Raw genomic sequence first — 13,499 nt, 5'->3', positions numbered from 1 at the left:
TTTGAGTTACCCATGTTGATACATGACGATCCAAGTCATTGCTTTTTACTGCTGTAGGGCATTCTGTCTTCCGACCGTGCCCCAGTTCACGTAGCCAGTGTCCTCCTGGTGGACAGGACCTCCCTTCTTTCCTTCCTTCCTCCCTCCCGACCCTGCAGTGAACGTTGCATGTCTCTTTGTGCCCAGGTGCCAGATTTTCTGGGGGAGGGGTCACTTGCTGGCTCTTAATGTGGGCACAGCTCCAGTTTTACTAGATTTTTTGATTTGTTCTCCAAGCTCACGTAACATGGTGTGGAAGTTCGTTTTGTCCTCGCTTCCTCACCGGCAGTTGATGTGGTCAGACTCTTTCTTTTTGGCAGTCAGGTAGTCATGAAACGGTATTTCATTGCACCTGTAATTTTCATTTCCCTGATTATTCATCAGTTTGAAACTGAGAAAAATACCCAAGAGAGAGAAATAAGTGAAGATGAGTCAGAGATAAATGGCAACCGAGGATTACCTTCGTGACATGACGACATTTCTTTGAGTCTTTGGTTAATTTGCGTTTCTGGAATGTTCCCTGTGTGCTAAGTGATTCTTAACAATATTCACATATGACTAAAAACTTTTTTCACCAGAGCATGATGTTTTCATTTCTTTAGTGGGTTCTAAAGGGATTTAAGATGAGAAGGCTTCTGAACCGTTAGAGGGGCGTTTTGAGTAGCTGAAAGGAAGGAAGGAGGGAAGCTGACCTGGCAGGTAGGCCGGGTCAGAAGTGCTCCCTGTGATGGGTGGGCGACTAGGTATGTGATGCTGCAGGTGTGCTGCAGCAGCATGGGTAGTTTGGGCGATGGGTGTATGACTGTGCACTCTAGGATTCTCACCTGTGTGGCATGTTGGAAGTTGTCCTTGATAAAATGTCGAGAAAAAAGGTTTTCTATTGTTTATGAAGCTAGTTTTCCCTTTGATTCTTGCCTCCTAGATTTCGGTATCAGGACCATGCATTTCTAAAGGCCCTTTGTGCTGCCGTCCAGCTCCTGTATCTCCCGGAAAGCGCCTCACGCTCGCAGCTCACTCAGCTCTCGGTGGTCCACGCGATGCTGACCCAGCACTCCCTGTTCCTGCCCACTTTGCTGACGGCTGGAGAGGAGGAAACCCCAGGCAGTCCCGTCAGAGGTGATTCCTTACCCCACCTCCCACCTCAGACGCAGAGCTTATTCCTGGATTTCACGTGTTCTCAGAGCTAAGGAAGCATTACCCAAACGGTATCCGAATATTTCATGTCTGTCAAATCCAAGCTCAAGAAATGTTTCCTCTGACTTGGGGTCACACAGCAAACGCAGACCTCTCTGCAGAAGCCAGATTTAAGCTTTTCTGCTGTATCGTGGGCGAGCGTTAAAACCTGGGAGTTAGTTAGGGGGAGTTAGGAGGGGGGTTCCCACCTGGGAGAAATTGTTCAGTTGCGTTAAATGTCTTAATGGGGTGATTGAAACTTTTATCAAGGGCGAAGCGTTCGAAGGTCCCTGTCGGTGGGTCCCTGCTAGGGACTCGTACAGCCCAGGCTTCTTCCCTGGTCGGTTCGGTGAGCGTTTACGTTAGCATGGCGAAGACTGTGGGAGATGGCAGAGGTCTGAGGGGTCCTGCCCTCCCGAAGCCATACCCTGTTTAGAGACAAAATTGACATCCCCAAACTGTTAGGAATCACTGTAGAGCTGGTCTGTAATAAACTGCTGAGCTGGAGAGAACCCTTACCCAAGTTCCTGGTACAGGCAGTAGAAAAAGTAGAAAGGCTCCCCGCTTTCAGGCAGGAGTAGAAATATTAGAGATTTTGGTAACATAATCATGGAGAGAAATGCTTAGGTTTAAAAATCTTTGTTGCCTTAAAGTTTGGGAGGGGGCTTGGAGAGGCTGATGGCAGCCTCGTCAAAGTTGTGTTTATTTTAAAAAAGGAAAAAGCAGGGAAGGGACCAGGTGCAGTCCTCAGACCAGTGTTGTCTAGAGAAGGATATCTCAAGTGTTTGTGTTACCTGCAGTGCTTCCTTCTCCGCTTTTGCTCTGCACGTGCCCATCCCCCTGCATTGCCGGGCATCTATCTCAGTGTCCTTTTCTTCCAGAAGCGCTGGTGGACCTGATGTCGGTGGCAGTGAGGCTGTGCCCCTCTGTCTGCGAGAGCAGCCACTTCGTGGTGCTCCTCGGGGCCTACGGAGCCTCTCTCAGCGTCCTGGGTGAGGGTGCGGGGACCGGGCGGTGTGATCAGAGCGTATGAGGTCTCGGGGGTCACCAGGAAGCTTTCTAAACTGACCCTCAACTGACTTTAGACCAGAAGATCTTACTTCTCCTGCGGGCCTACGAACAGAACAGCCATAGCCTGGTCAACTTCAGGTGAGCGCTGGGCCTGGAGGTGAGAACGGCAGGTCTTGAAGGCCCCACCCAGTGAGCTCCCCCAGGGAAAAGGGGGGCTGGGTGGACCCCTCGGCTCACACACCATTGCCAGCGTGGGCTGCTCTGGCCTCTCACTGTGAGGATGGTCCCCGATGGCCGGGCCTGTCTGGGCCGGGCCACCTCACTGGTTGGCAGTGTGTGTCTGTCACTCCTGACCTGGGGGTCATTTAGTTGATTCTTCTGAAAACCTTTCTCTTGGTGCCTTCCTTTAGGTGAGAGTGACTTAGGTGGGGATCTGGGAAAAGACTGAGGCGCGCTGGCTAGATGTTAATTCCGCCCTCTTCCTTGTCTGTGCGTGCGTGCGTGTGTGTGCACGCGCGCGCAGTGTCTGTCCCTGGATTTGTCTCTTTCCTGTCTGTCTGTCTCTGTGTCTGTCTGTCTGTCTCTCCTGGGTTCCCAGGGGCCGCTTGCTCCTTGGCCAGCACGGCTTTGGGCCCTGAGGGACTGGGCTGATGCCTCTCCCTTTGGGCCCTGCCTGAGCTCTGCAAGGGCTGGGGTTAAGCTATTCATAGACAGCATCTGAGATTCTCTTTGCTGCCCTAGTTTCTTTTCTCCTTAATTTGGGACCAGCACCCCAGCATCTGCCCAGTACATAAGAAGAGCTTTGTGTGCTGAGACAGGAAGTAAGCTTACTGGGCCAAGAAAAATAGTTCAGGAGAACTCTGCAGGGAAGGGAAAAATATATTTCCCTTGTAGAATTCTTTTTTTTTTTTTTAAAGATTAAAGATGTATTAGCCTAGAAGCCCTCTGCCCCCCCCCCAAAAAAAACAGTAAAGAGAACCATTTTCTGCCTCTTAAAAGAGTCCAGGTCATGAATAAACATTGTCTCTCCCTTCCCCTCGTGGCCTCACCCACTTACTGCCTTGGAGGTGGTGCTGCGTCAGTTGTATTCTTTCTGGAATAAACAGCCCCTGTGTACACGAGGGAGAGGAGAGAAAACAGAAGCAGTCTCGCTCACAGTGAAGAGCGAGCCGTCCTACCCAACCCCCCAGCCTCAGAACCCCCCCAACCCCCGCAGCCTCAGAACCCCCCCAACCCCCGCAGCCTCAGAACCCCCCCAACCCCCGCAGCCTCAGAACCCCCTCTCCGGTTAATGCAAGTCACACGAGGGCACCCTGGGCGCGGACGGGTTCAGTCGCTTTCCAGGAGGAAGGCAAGGTGACCTCTCTGGGCGGCTGCCATGGGGACTGGTGGTGCGAAAGGTAGAGCTGGGGACGGCGCCAAGGCTGTGCGGTGGACGTGGTCCGCTCACGGCCCCGTGGCAACGAGGAAAGGTTTTATCAGTAGAGCATCATTGAGCTGCCAGGGTTCTGCCGCTGTGCCCAGCACACACTGGAGCCAGACTCCCCAAATGTGAATTCCTATTCTTCCACTTACCAGCTGGGCAGGGGACCAGCTGAGCAGCGTTCCAGATCCTCTCTGTGTCTCTCTTCCCGCATTTGCAAAATAAGGATGACACTAGTACGTACCTTATGGGATAGCCGTGCAGATTAAGTGAAATGAATACACATGAAAGGCTTACAGTAGTGCCTGGCACATCATAAGCTCTCTGTAAGTGTTGGCCTCCATCATCCCCGACACTGTCACACCACCCTCATCATTGTCAACCTCTCCATCACTCCCACCTTCCCCCTAAGTTATGCTGGGGATTAAATGATACAACACAGGACATGTACTCAGTGCCTGGCGTGCTAGCTGCTCGACAAAGCTGCCTGCAGTGCCGTCATCACCATCGTCACTCCTGTTCCCGATGGGGCCCTTGACCAGTCTGCTCTCCCATCCGGCTCTAGGCTGCTAACCTGGGGCCCAGCGGCCGTGGAGCATCAGAAGACGTGCCAGAGCCTGGGCAAGTCCCTGTGGCAGCAGCCGAGCGTCGGGGACATCCTCCGCCTGCTGGATCCGGACCGCATGATGAAGACTGTCCTCCACTTCCCCCAGAACCGGAGACTGCTGCCCCCCGAGGTGCGGGGGGCCCAAGGGGGAGCCGTCAGGTTTTAGCTGCTATAAAATACAAGCACTGCTTTTCTTGTGATTTGTTAACTTTTTATAAGTAAAATTCCAACCATATGCAAAGGTACAGAGACAGGACCCATGTCCCCACCACCCAGCTTCAGAACTTATCAGCACGGACCATACTTGTTTCTCTTATAACTTCTTTCCACCAAAGCAAATATCAAAGGTATAATTTCATGTACAAGCACTGTTGTTTTTTTTTTTAATAGAACCATTTTTTAATGGGCTTGGATATTCATAGTAATTTGAACTCTAGGTAGTAGTGGGTAAACATTCACATGGTTTAAGCTTAGGCAGTTGCACCACACGTTTCTGTTTGTCTCGGGCTATTTCAGGACACACAGGAACCGATATTTAAAGACAGGAGCACGATGGATCTCAGTGACCTTTATGACCCCTGTTTCCTCCTTCATCTCTTCAGTGAATTGACCAGGCCAGGTAATTGCAGCCTTCCGGGTGGGTTGAGGGGGCATGATTATTACCGTAATTACCAAATTAGGACCTTAATCTTGAAAATAATTCTTGAAGGATCTTCAGCTGCCTTCTCGCCTTTCCATTCCAGTGATTTTCAGCAAAGTAACAGTTAATGTTTTGAATACACAGTGATTTTTTTTAACTATAATTTTAAAATCTGGGAGTGTCCCTTTGTCTTTGATGTTTTCCTAATTTTAATGACAAGAGCATTTTCTGAATTTTCACTGAATAGTGGTCACATACCAGCAGAAATGAGAGACTTTGTCTTTGACAATGAGTGAGAGCCTGCTAAGGTTGGCTTTTTCTTGGTTTAAGTATATTTTTGAAATTGTATTTTGTGCCTACTACCCTGAGGGTGGGAATCTTTGTGGGTGAATGCTTCGGAGAGACAGAAAGAACAGAAATGTGTATCAGTACATGCTGGTAAAGGCCAGCGTCTGATTCCCAGGCCGGTCAGGTCTGTTGGTTTGGGGCATTTTGTCGGTGATTGGTGTGTATTTTTTTTGCGGTACCCGGGCCTCTCACTGCTGTGGCCTCTCCCGTTGCGGAGCACAGGCTCCGGACGTGCAGGCTCAGCAGCCATGGCTCACGGGCCCAGCCGCTCCGCGGCATGTGGGATCTTCCCGGACCAGGGCACGAACCCGTGTCCCCTGCATCGGCAGGCGGACTCTCAACCACTGCGCGACCGGGGAAGCCCTGAATTTGCGTTTTCTTAATGGCTAATGATGATGAACATCTTGTGGCTTACGCACCATCTGTAATCCTCTTTGGTAAAGCATCAGTTCACGTCTTTTGCCCTTTTATTCTAATGGGTTTTGTTTGTTTGTTTTTACTGTTGAGCTTTGAGGGTTCTTTATATATTGTACCTATTAGTCCTTTGTTTGATATGTGATTTGCAAATATTTTCTCTCACTGTGTAGCTTATCTTTTCACCTTCTTAACAGAGTTTTTCAAAGAGCAGCAGTTTTCAATTTTGATGAAGTCCAGTTTATCAGTTCTTCCTTTTATGGGTCATGCTTTGGTGTCAAGTCTTAAGAACTCTTTGCCCACCGCTCCATCCTAAAGAATTTCTCCCATGTTTATTTCTGAAAGTTTTATAGTTGTAGGTTTTACATTTAAGTCTGTGGCCTATTTTGAGTTAATTTTTGTATAAGGTGTGAAGTTTAGGTCCAGCTTTGTTTTTTCGCTGTGGGTGTTCCGATCCCGTCCCCACTTGTCGGTCCTCCATCTGTCCTCCTCGCCCTTCCTCCTGGTTACTGCCGGGCTGGGGAGTCCCGGTGCCCCTGCATTGACACTTCCTGGCTGGGAGGGCAGGAGTGGCCATTACTGCTCTTCACGTGGCCTCCACTGGCACCAAGCGGGAGCCTCGTCCTTCCTCTGTATTAGGGTCCCTCCGATGCCCAGTGGGGACCAGCCAGCATGAAGCCTGAGGGGCTCCCTCACTCCTCCCTCCTGGTTGTAATGGCCGTGTAGATTAGGTGCACCAGGAAACCATGCCTCACTGATTGCCCTGTTTTCTCCCCTTTTAAACTTGATGGTCTTTTTATACTCAAATGCTCTTCCTTATGGATTTGCTGATCCTCTACCACTGCCCTTAGTTCCTAACAGAAAGATGAGAGGGCTGTGTTCTCAGAGACTAGCCTCTCCATGAGCACTGGGTTCTGTGGCTGAGCTAGAGTTTCTTTGCAGGAGAGCAGGGGCATTTCCTTTCATGCACATGGCAGATGGTGATGATGGCCAGCAGGTATCTGAACTGCCCTGGTGGCTTTTAGCAGCGGCCAAGTGAGGCACATCTACTGCGCTCTTGATTCCCCCCAGGTCTTGGCAGTGCTGCCTAAGTCTGTTTCTCATCAAACATGAAAATAGATTTTCCACAGTCTAAAAATACGATGCAACTTGAGTGAATTATAACAAATCATTTAGTCTGTTGCTCTTTCAGGAGAGCTTTTAGGAGACAGAAGGCAAAGGCTTGGAAAACAGTAGAGAAATAGTAAAAATCAGGGCAGTGTTTTTCCCAGAATCTTGGATAGTGGGGGGAAGGGGGAAGGACAGGATCTGGAAGGCCTTTTGTGAAGAGAGGTAACTAGTAAATGCTCTTTCAAGTTAGGGAAATCTCCAAATACAGCCGCTTTTACATTTTATTGGTATAATATAGGTAGAAAAATTTGCAGAGCATGTCCACCCAGAAAGGACTTGCAGTAGCTTAAAATACTGCTTATACCAAAATCATTCATGTTGAAGTAGAACATTTTAAAAAGCGTATAAGTGGATAGGGAAATAGTTATGCAAAACAAATAAGCAAACCAAGAAAAACTAGGTTCATTAAATTTTGCTCTGGGCTACTTATAATCCAGAACAACAAAAAAAATGGAAGCATAATATTTTAAACAAATTTCATCATCTGATAAAAGGAAGTAATACCAGTTCAACAGGAGAGGAAAATTCCTAGCAGTAAAATGATAAGTTGAACAGAACAGAAATCTGTGAACAGGATAATGGCCAAAGGTTTACTGTGGTTGAATTGTCACGAATCTGTTTTTTCATTTTATTACTTTTTAAAAAGTTACTCTTCCATTTACTGTTGCCCTGGTGGATCACTAAACATGAACAATGTTTTAAGTAAACTTTTATTGAAGTGTGATGTATAGACACCAGTGCAAATCATATATGTGTGGCTCAAGTTTTGGTGAAACCACTGGCCAGATAGGAACAGAACAGAATCGGCAGCTCCTCCTCGGGCCCCTTCCCGGCCAGGGCCCCTTCCTCCCCAGTAGGGACCGGTGTCCTGTATTTGAACTTTACGTAAATGGCATTAAACACTTTCTATTCTTTTGTGTGAGCTTCGTTTATCTACGTTATATTTGTGAGATTCATCCATGCTGTGTGTAGCACAGGTTCTCCACAGCATGTTTGTACTTCCTGCAGTGGCACCCGGGTCCAAGTGTTGCTCAACATTCTGCAGTCCTCAATTGGGTCACCTCCTCCTGCCTCCCGCCTCTGGTGACCACAAATCTGATTAGTTTGTATGCGTGGTGGCCAGGCTTCAGAGAAACTCGTCTCACTGCCTTTGCTGAAGATGGAACCTGTTTTCTTAACCTCACTGCTTCTTTTCTGTGAGTCCTTGGCTGGAAAGCAGGGCCAGCCAAGGCTAGCAATGGCAGTGACAAATGATTTTTCCACAGCAAATTCTTGTCCTCAAGAGAACCGGGCTGAACTCTTTGGCTTCTAATTCACAGAACAGGGAGGCCCCACGTGCGGTTCTCACCAGACCACTGGGCACAGGCTCCATGGACCGCTCCCTGTGACGAGCCTTCCTGGCCAGGCCGCCTCTAGGAGGTGGTGTGGGAGGAGGCGTGATGAACAGCTCTTTATGCTCCGACAGCACAGCTGCACTGCCACCAAAGCCCGTAAAACGTGGGGTGCTTTTTCTTTTAATCCTTGATAATTGTCCTGGTTAAGCCATTTTGGTTTGAAAATCTGTTATCACAAGGCCGAATCTCTATTTATGAAGTTCTTAAAACAAAGAGAATGGTATTTATAACTATTTTTTGATAGCCTATTATGTTTTCAACACTCAAGGGAAGCTCTTTTCCATACATGTTACAAAGCCAAGACTTCCGGAGAATAACAGAGATGACCACAGAACATGAAATTGACTTTTCCTCACGGACATGTGGAAAATCCTTTTGTCTTAGAGAGTGTCAGTGATTACTAAAAATATCCCTGCTGAGTACTAGCTATTTTTAGTGAGTGTAATATTAAATGTTTAGAGTGTTCTCTTTTCCAGATTTATTCCATTTATGTGTGTTTGTTATGTAGGTATGGAGGTATCTTAAACATATTTCATCTTTTCCAAAACAATATAATTTTATCCCTCAGTTTGATGCTTTGTAAAGCATTTGGCACTTTTTCCCCTTCCCATCAAAAGTAGTCACTTGTTAGAAATGAGAAAATTTAGTCCATAAGCTGTTAGAGCCCAAGAGTCTTCTGATTATTCTTTTTCCATCCTTTTACTTTTTCTTTCCTTCCAGTTTTATTGAGATATAATTGGCATACAGCACTGTATAAGTTTAAGGTGTACAACATAGTGACTTGACTTAACATACATCATGCAGCGATTACGACAGTAAGTTTAGTGAACATCCGTCATCTCATATACATATAAAATTAAAGAAATATAAAAAATTTTTTTCCTTGTGATGAGAACTCAGCATTTCCTCTCTTAACAACTTTCATATATAACATATGGCAGTGTTGATTATATTTACCATGTTGTACATTGCATCCCTCGTACTTATTTATCTTATAACTGGAAGTTTGTGCCTTTTGACCACCTTCATCCATTTTCCCTCCTCCTACCTCCTGCCTCTGGTGACCACAAATCTGATCTCTTTTCCTGTGGGTTTGTTTGTTTGTTGTTTTCAAGTATAGTTGACCTACAACACTGTTAGTTCCTGGTGCGTAACATAGTGATTACCTATTTCTGTACATTTCAAAATAATCACCACTCTATCCTTTTACTTAAAATCTGCATCTTGAGGTTAAAAGTGGTTTCCTGTAGACAGCGTATACTTGGGTTTTGTTTTTATATCCAATCTGACCGTCTCTGCCTTTTAATTGGAATGTATATACCATTTACATTTAATGTGATTATCAATCTGATTCCACTTTATCTGCTTTTTTGGCTTTTAGCTATAATTTGTGTGTGTGTGCTTGTCAGCATATGTACGTGGGTGTGTGTGTACATGTGTTTTTGTGTGCATGTGTGTGTTGGTTGCTTTAGGGTTTATGGTATACATCTTCAATTTATTGTGGTTTACTTTCAAGTGAGATTATACCACTTCATGGATAGTAGAAGCACCTTACAATAATATATATCTCTCCCTTCCTGGCTTTGCGCTATAATTATCATACTTTTTCCATCTGTTGATAAATGTTAAAAAGCCTACAATATGTGGTTGTTTTTGCTTCAGACTGTCAATTACCTTTTCAAGGGATTTAAATATTTTGTTTACCCCATAGTTATCATTCCTTGTTCTCTTCATTCCTTTGTGTAGATTCAGATTTCCATCTTCTATCATTTTCCTTCTCATCAAAATACTTTTAAGAATTCTTATAGTTCAAGGCTGTTGGTGATCAGTTCTTTCAGCTTTTCAGTCTTAACTTTTGAAAGATTTTCATGGGGTAGGAAATTCTCAGTTGACAGGTTTTTTTCTCATTGTACTTTAAAGACGTTGTCACCTTGATTCTGGATTGCATTGTTTCTAACAAGAAACAGTGTTCTTATCTTTGTTCCGCTCTATGTTTTGTGACCACTTTTAAGATTTTTTTAATCACCAGTTTCAAGCAATTCGATTATGATAAGGCTGGGTGTAATTTTCTTTATGTTTTTTGTGTTTGGGGTGTTCATTGAGCTTCTTGGGCCTGTAGGTCTGTGGTTTTGTCAAATTTGGAAAAGTTTTGGCCATTATTTCTTCATTTTTAGGGACTCCAGTTATACATGCATTAGCCTGCTTGAAATTGTCCCACAGCTCAGTGATGCTCATGCTTTTAAAATTCTTCTTTCTCTCTGTGTTTCAGTTTGGTTAGATTCTGTTGCTGTCTTCAGGTTCACTGTTCTTTTTTTCTTCAACGTCTAATCTGCTGATCAGCCCATCTGGTGCATTTTTCTTTTTTGTTTGTTTGGTCTTTTGTTTGTTTTATTGAAGTATAGTTGATTTACAGTTTGTTTTATTGAAGTATAGTTGATTTACAGTGTACTTATGTCAAACCTAATCTCCCAGTTCATCTCACCCTCCCCAGGTGACCTGTCCCTGTTCTGAGGTTTTTCTTGACAATGTTTATATTGTAAAAAGGCCTGGGTTTTTGTTAAGGAGGATTTGAAGTGTCCTGAATTGCAGGTGTGATCAAGTGGGTCCCCTCATGTATCCGGCCTTCTCTCCCGTCACATCCTCTCCTGGAGTAACGTGCGTTTTTCAGGGCCTCACAGGTGATGAGAGAATATCAGCCAGCCAGCTCTGGGCTGTAGCTTTTGTTCAGGCTTGGTGAGCCACTCTTCTGTGAGATTTCTGTCATTTGTTTGAAGAAAGAGCTAGGGTTGCAGAGTGGATATAAGTTAATCCTTCGTAACATCGATAGTCCAGCTCAGACCAGTTCGCATTGGCTGTATCTCCCAGCATTGCCACCTTACGTATTTTCCTTGGCTGTGTTTGTAGGTGGGAACTCAGAGGCCGAGGGCTGAACACAGTAGACCCGAGAGCCGGCTTTCTCTGCTGACCCTCCGGTTGTGTCCCCCAGGCCTCCGCATGCTGGGATCTCAGTGGCGGGTCCGAATGTCACCTCTGATCTCTGGTTCACTGGGTATTTGTGAGAAGTAATGAAAGATTCCTGGGATTCTTGGGATTACAAGCATCTTAGAAACTGCAGGCATGTGATTATTGCCACGGAAGGGGAGAGAGTCTTCTACCCGGCTTCAGCAGACGTTAAGGAGTGCAGGAGGCAGACTTGCATTTCTTGTACCTAGCACGCACCCATAGCTGACGGTGGTAAGACGCGAGAGCAAATGGAATTCTCTGTGTTGCGCGAGTGTCACAGAATCATAGCGTGTGTGTGTGTGTAGTTAAGGCTGTATTTTATTTCCCTCAGAATTTGTGGTGGATTGTCGGAAATTTGTGGATTCAAATGCTCTGGGCCTAACTGTCACAGCCCTCAGCAGCTACGACCCCCTGATGCGAGCCGCGGCCTACTCCGTGCTGGCAGCCTACTACTCACAGCTGGAGGGGGCACGCTTCCGGGAGCAGCCCCAGGTGAGCGGGGCTGCGGGGACGGCTCTCCGCCCGGCCTGGTGGAAGGATTTCCTAAGGAGATCAGAGGTGTTGCCGGGAGACTGATACAGGACAAAGTCTGTCCCCTGCTGGGGGAGGGGGGGTGATGCCTGAGGCTGTCTCGGGTCCTCAGCCCTGGGAGATGGAGACAGGTCTCCCCTTACAAGTGGTCTTCTTGTGTCGCGGTGGGCAGAGCAGTTCTAATTTCTGTTGAACTCAGGGGTGACGGCAGCTGTCACCCAGGACGCACAGAGCCTCAGAAGCTGCGCCCTGAGGTGGTGGGGACAGGCGTCACCTTGGGTGGTCCCTGGGGTGCGAGGAGCAGGCCACTCTGCAAAGCCGTGGTTTAGGCTGTACAAGATAAGGCTGGTCACAGACGTTCTGCAAATTCTCTTTTTTTTTCCGCCCCTTTTTCCTGGTTTGAAGGTACTGTACCTGTTGGACGTAGTCCGGAACGGGATCCGAACTAAGAACATGAGACTCACCTTCACCTTGACTCTCTTCATCGCCAAAGCAGCCTTGCAAATTTTGAAACCAGGTACCACTGACAGAATCAGGTTGGGGTGAGGTGGAAAGTTTGAGGCTGAGCAAGGCCACTTGGAGGCGTTCATCCTACAGGCGTAACCAGTCCCCCACACAGGTGAGGGAGACGGATCAGGGTCACACGTGCACGGCGCAGAAGAGTGTGTATGATGGGGGAGATGATGTGTTCCTGTTTGCCTGTAGGGGTGTAAAGCTGTGGTAAAGCAAATCACAGCTCCCACCAAAGGGCTGCTCGGGGGCCTCACGGATCCGTACGCGAGCGCTTAGAGGGACCTGACACGGAGGCCCGTCCGTGTTGGCAGCTGCCGCTCTGAGCTCGGGGGTCAGCGTCAGTGTAGCTCACCAGCCAGAGGACAAGCGGCCTGTGGGTCCCGTGCAGGTGTCACCCAGGGCATGGAACACGAAACACTCCACTTTGTTCCTCACAGCAGGGCAGCGCTGAGGTAGTGTGAGCCCAAGTCAGTCTATCATAGGACCTTTTTTTTTTTTTTTTGTAATTAGTGAAAAGTCGTAGAATGTTGATAATGTTAGGGACCACAGGGTTCTTTGGAGGTAACATGGTTGTTTTTAGATGAGGAGACAGCTTCCCAGCTGGGGCCCCCAAGGTTAAATAGCTTGTTCAAGGCCCCACAATCAACCTGTAGTCAAGTTGCTGTTAGAATTCAGATTTGATTTTCACGTCCTCCGTATCTTTATTTTTGGCTGCGTTGGGTCTTTGTTGCTGCGCGTGGGCTTTCTCTAGTTGTGGCGAGCGGGGGCTGCTCTTCATTGCGGTGCGCGGGCTTCTCATTGTGGTGGCTTCTCCTGTTTCAGAGGACGGGCTCTAGGCACTCAGGCTTCAGTAGTTGTGGCTTGCGGGCTCCAGAGCGCAGGCTCAGTAGTTGTGGCGCACGGGCTTAGTTGCTCTGCGACATGTGGGATCTTCCCGGACCAGGGTTTGAGCCTGTGTCCCCTGTGTTGGCAGGCGGATTCTTAACCACTGTGCCACCAGGGAAGTCCCCCCGTATCATTTTTATTACATGTTTTTTTCTTTACCTTAGAAATTACGGGAGGAAAGAAGGTAATTAGCCATTTAGACTCCAAAGGAACAAACTTCTGTGAAAATACCCCAGCAGAGGTCACGGTGGATGGCCTTGGCCTCCCATCCAGTCTGTGCCCCCCAGGCAAGCTGTCCCACATCAGACCTCCTGTCGGTGTTGGAGCACAGGGCAGCAACAGTGGTCC

The 13,499-nt window shown here is 47.3% G+C and overlaps 1 protein-coding gene across 5 annotated transcripts in view; it reads left to right on the top strand.

The window, feature by feature from the left end:
• URB1 (URB1 ribosome biogenesis homolog) overlaps nucleotides 1-13,499 on the top strand; it is a 65,088-nt gene that overhangs the window by 43,178 nt on the left and 8,411 nt on the right. For all 5 annotated transcript variants that reach the window (XM_079921645.1, XM_079921642.1, XM_079921643.1 and 2 more), the window contains 7 exons: nucleotides 962-1,155; nucleotides 2,094-2,204; nucleotides 2,298-2,361; nucleotides 4,212-4,383; nucleotides 4,770-4,872; nucleotides 11,554-11,714; nucleotides 12,159-12,270. In XM_079921645.1, the coding sequence (XP_079777771.1) occupies nucleotides 962-1,155; nucleotides 2,094-2,204; nucleotides 2,298-2,361; nucleotides 4,212-4,383; nucleotides 4,770-4,872; nucleotides 11,554-11,714; nucleotides 12,159-12,270 (917 nt within the window). The remainder of the gene's footprint in view (nucleotides 1-961; nucleotides 1,156-2,093; nucleotides 2,205-2,297; nucleotides 2,362-4,211; nucleotides 4,384-4,769; nucleotides 4,873-11,553; nucleotides 11,715-12,158; nucleotides 12,271-13,499) is intronic.

The sequence above is a fragment of the Stenella coeruleoalba genome, assembly GCF_951394435.1.
Source record: "Stenella coeruleoalba genome assembly, chromosome: 5".
Lineage (NCBI taxonomy): Eukaryota > Metazoa > Chordata > Mammalia > Artiodactyla > Delphinidae > Stenella > Stenella coeruleoalba.
This window is presented reverse-complemented; position numbering and strand designations above follow the sequence as displayed.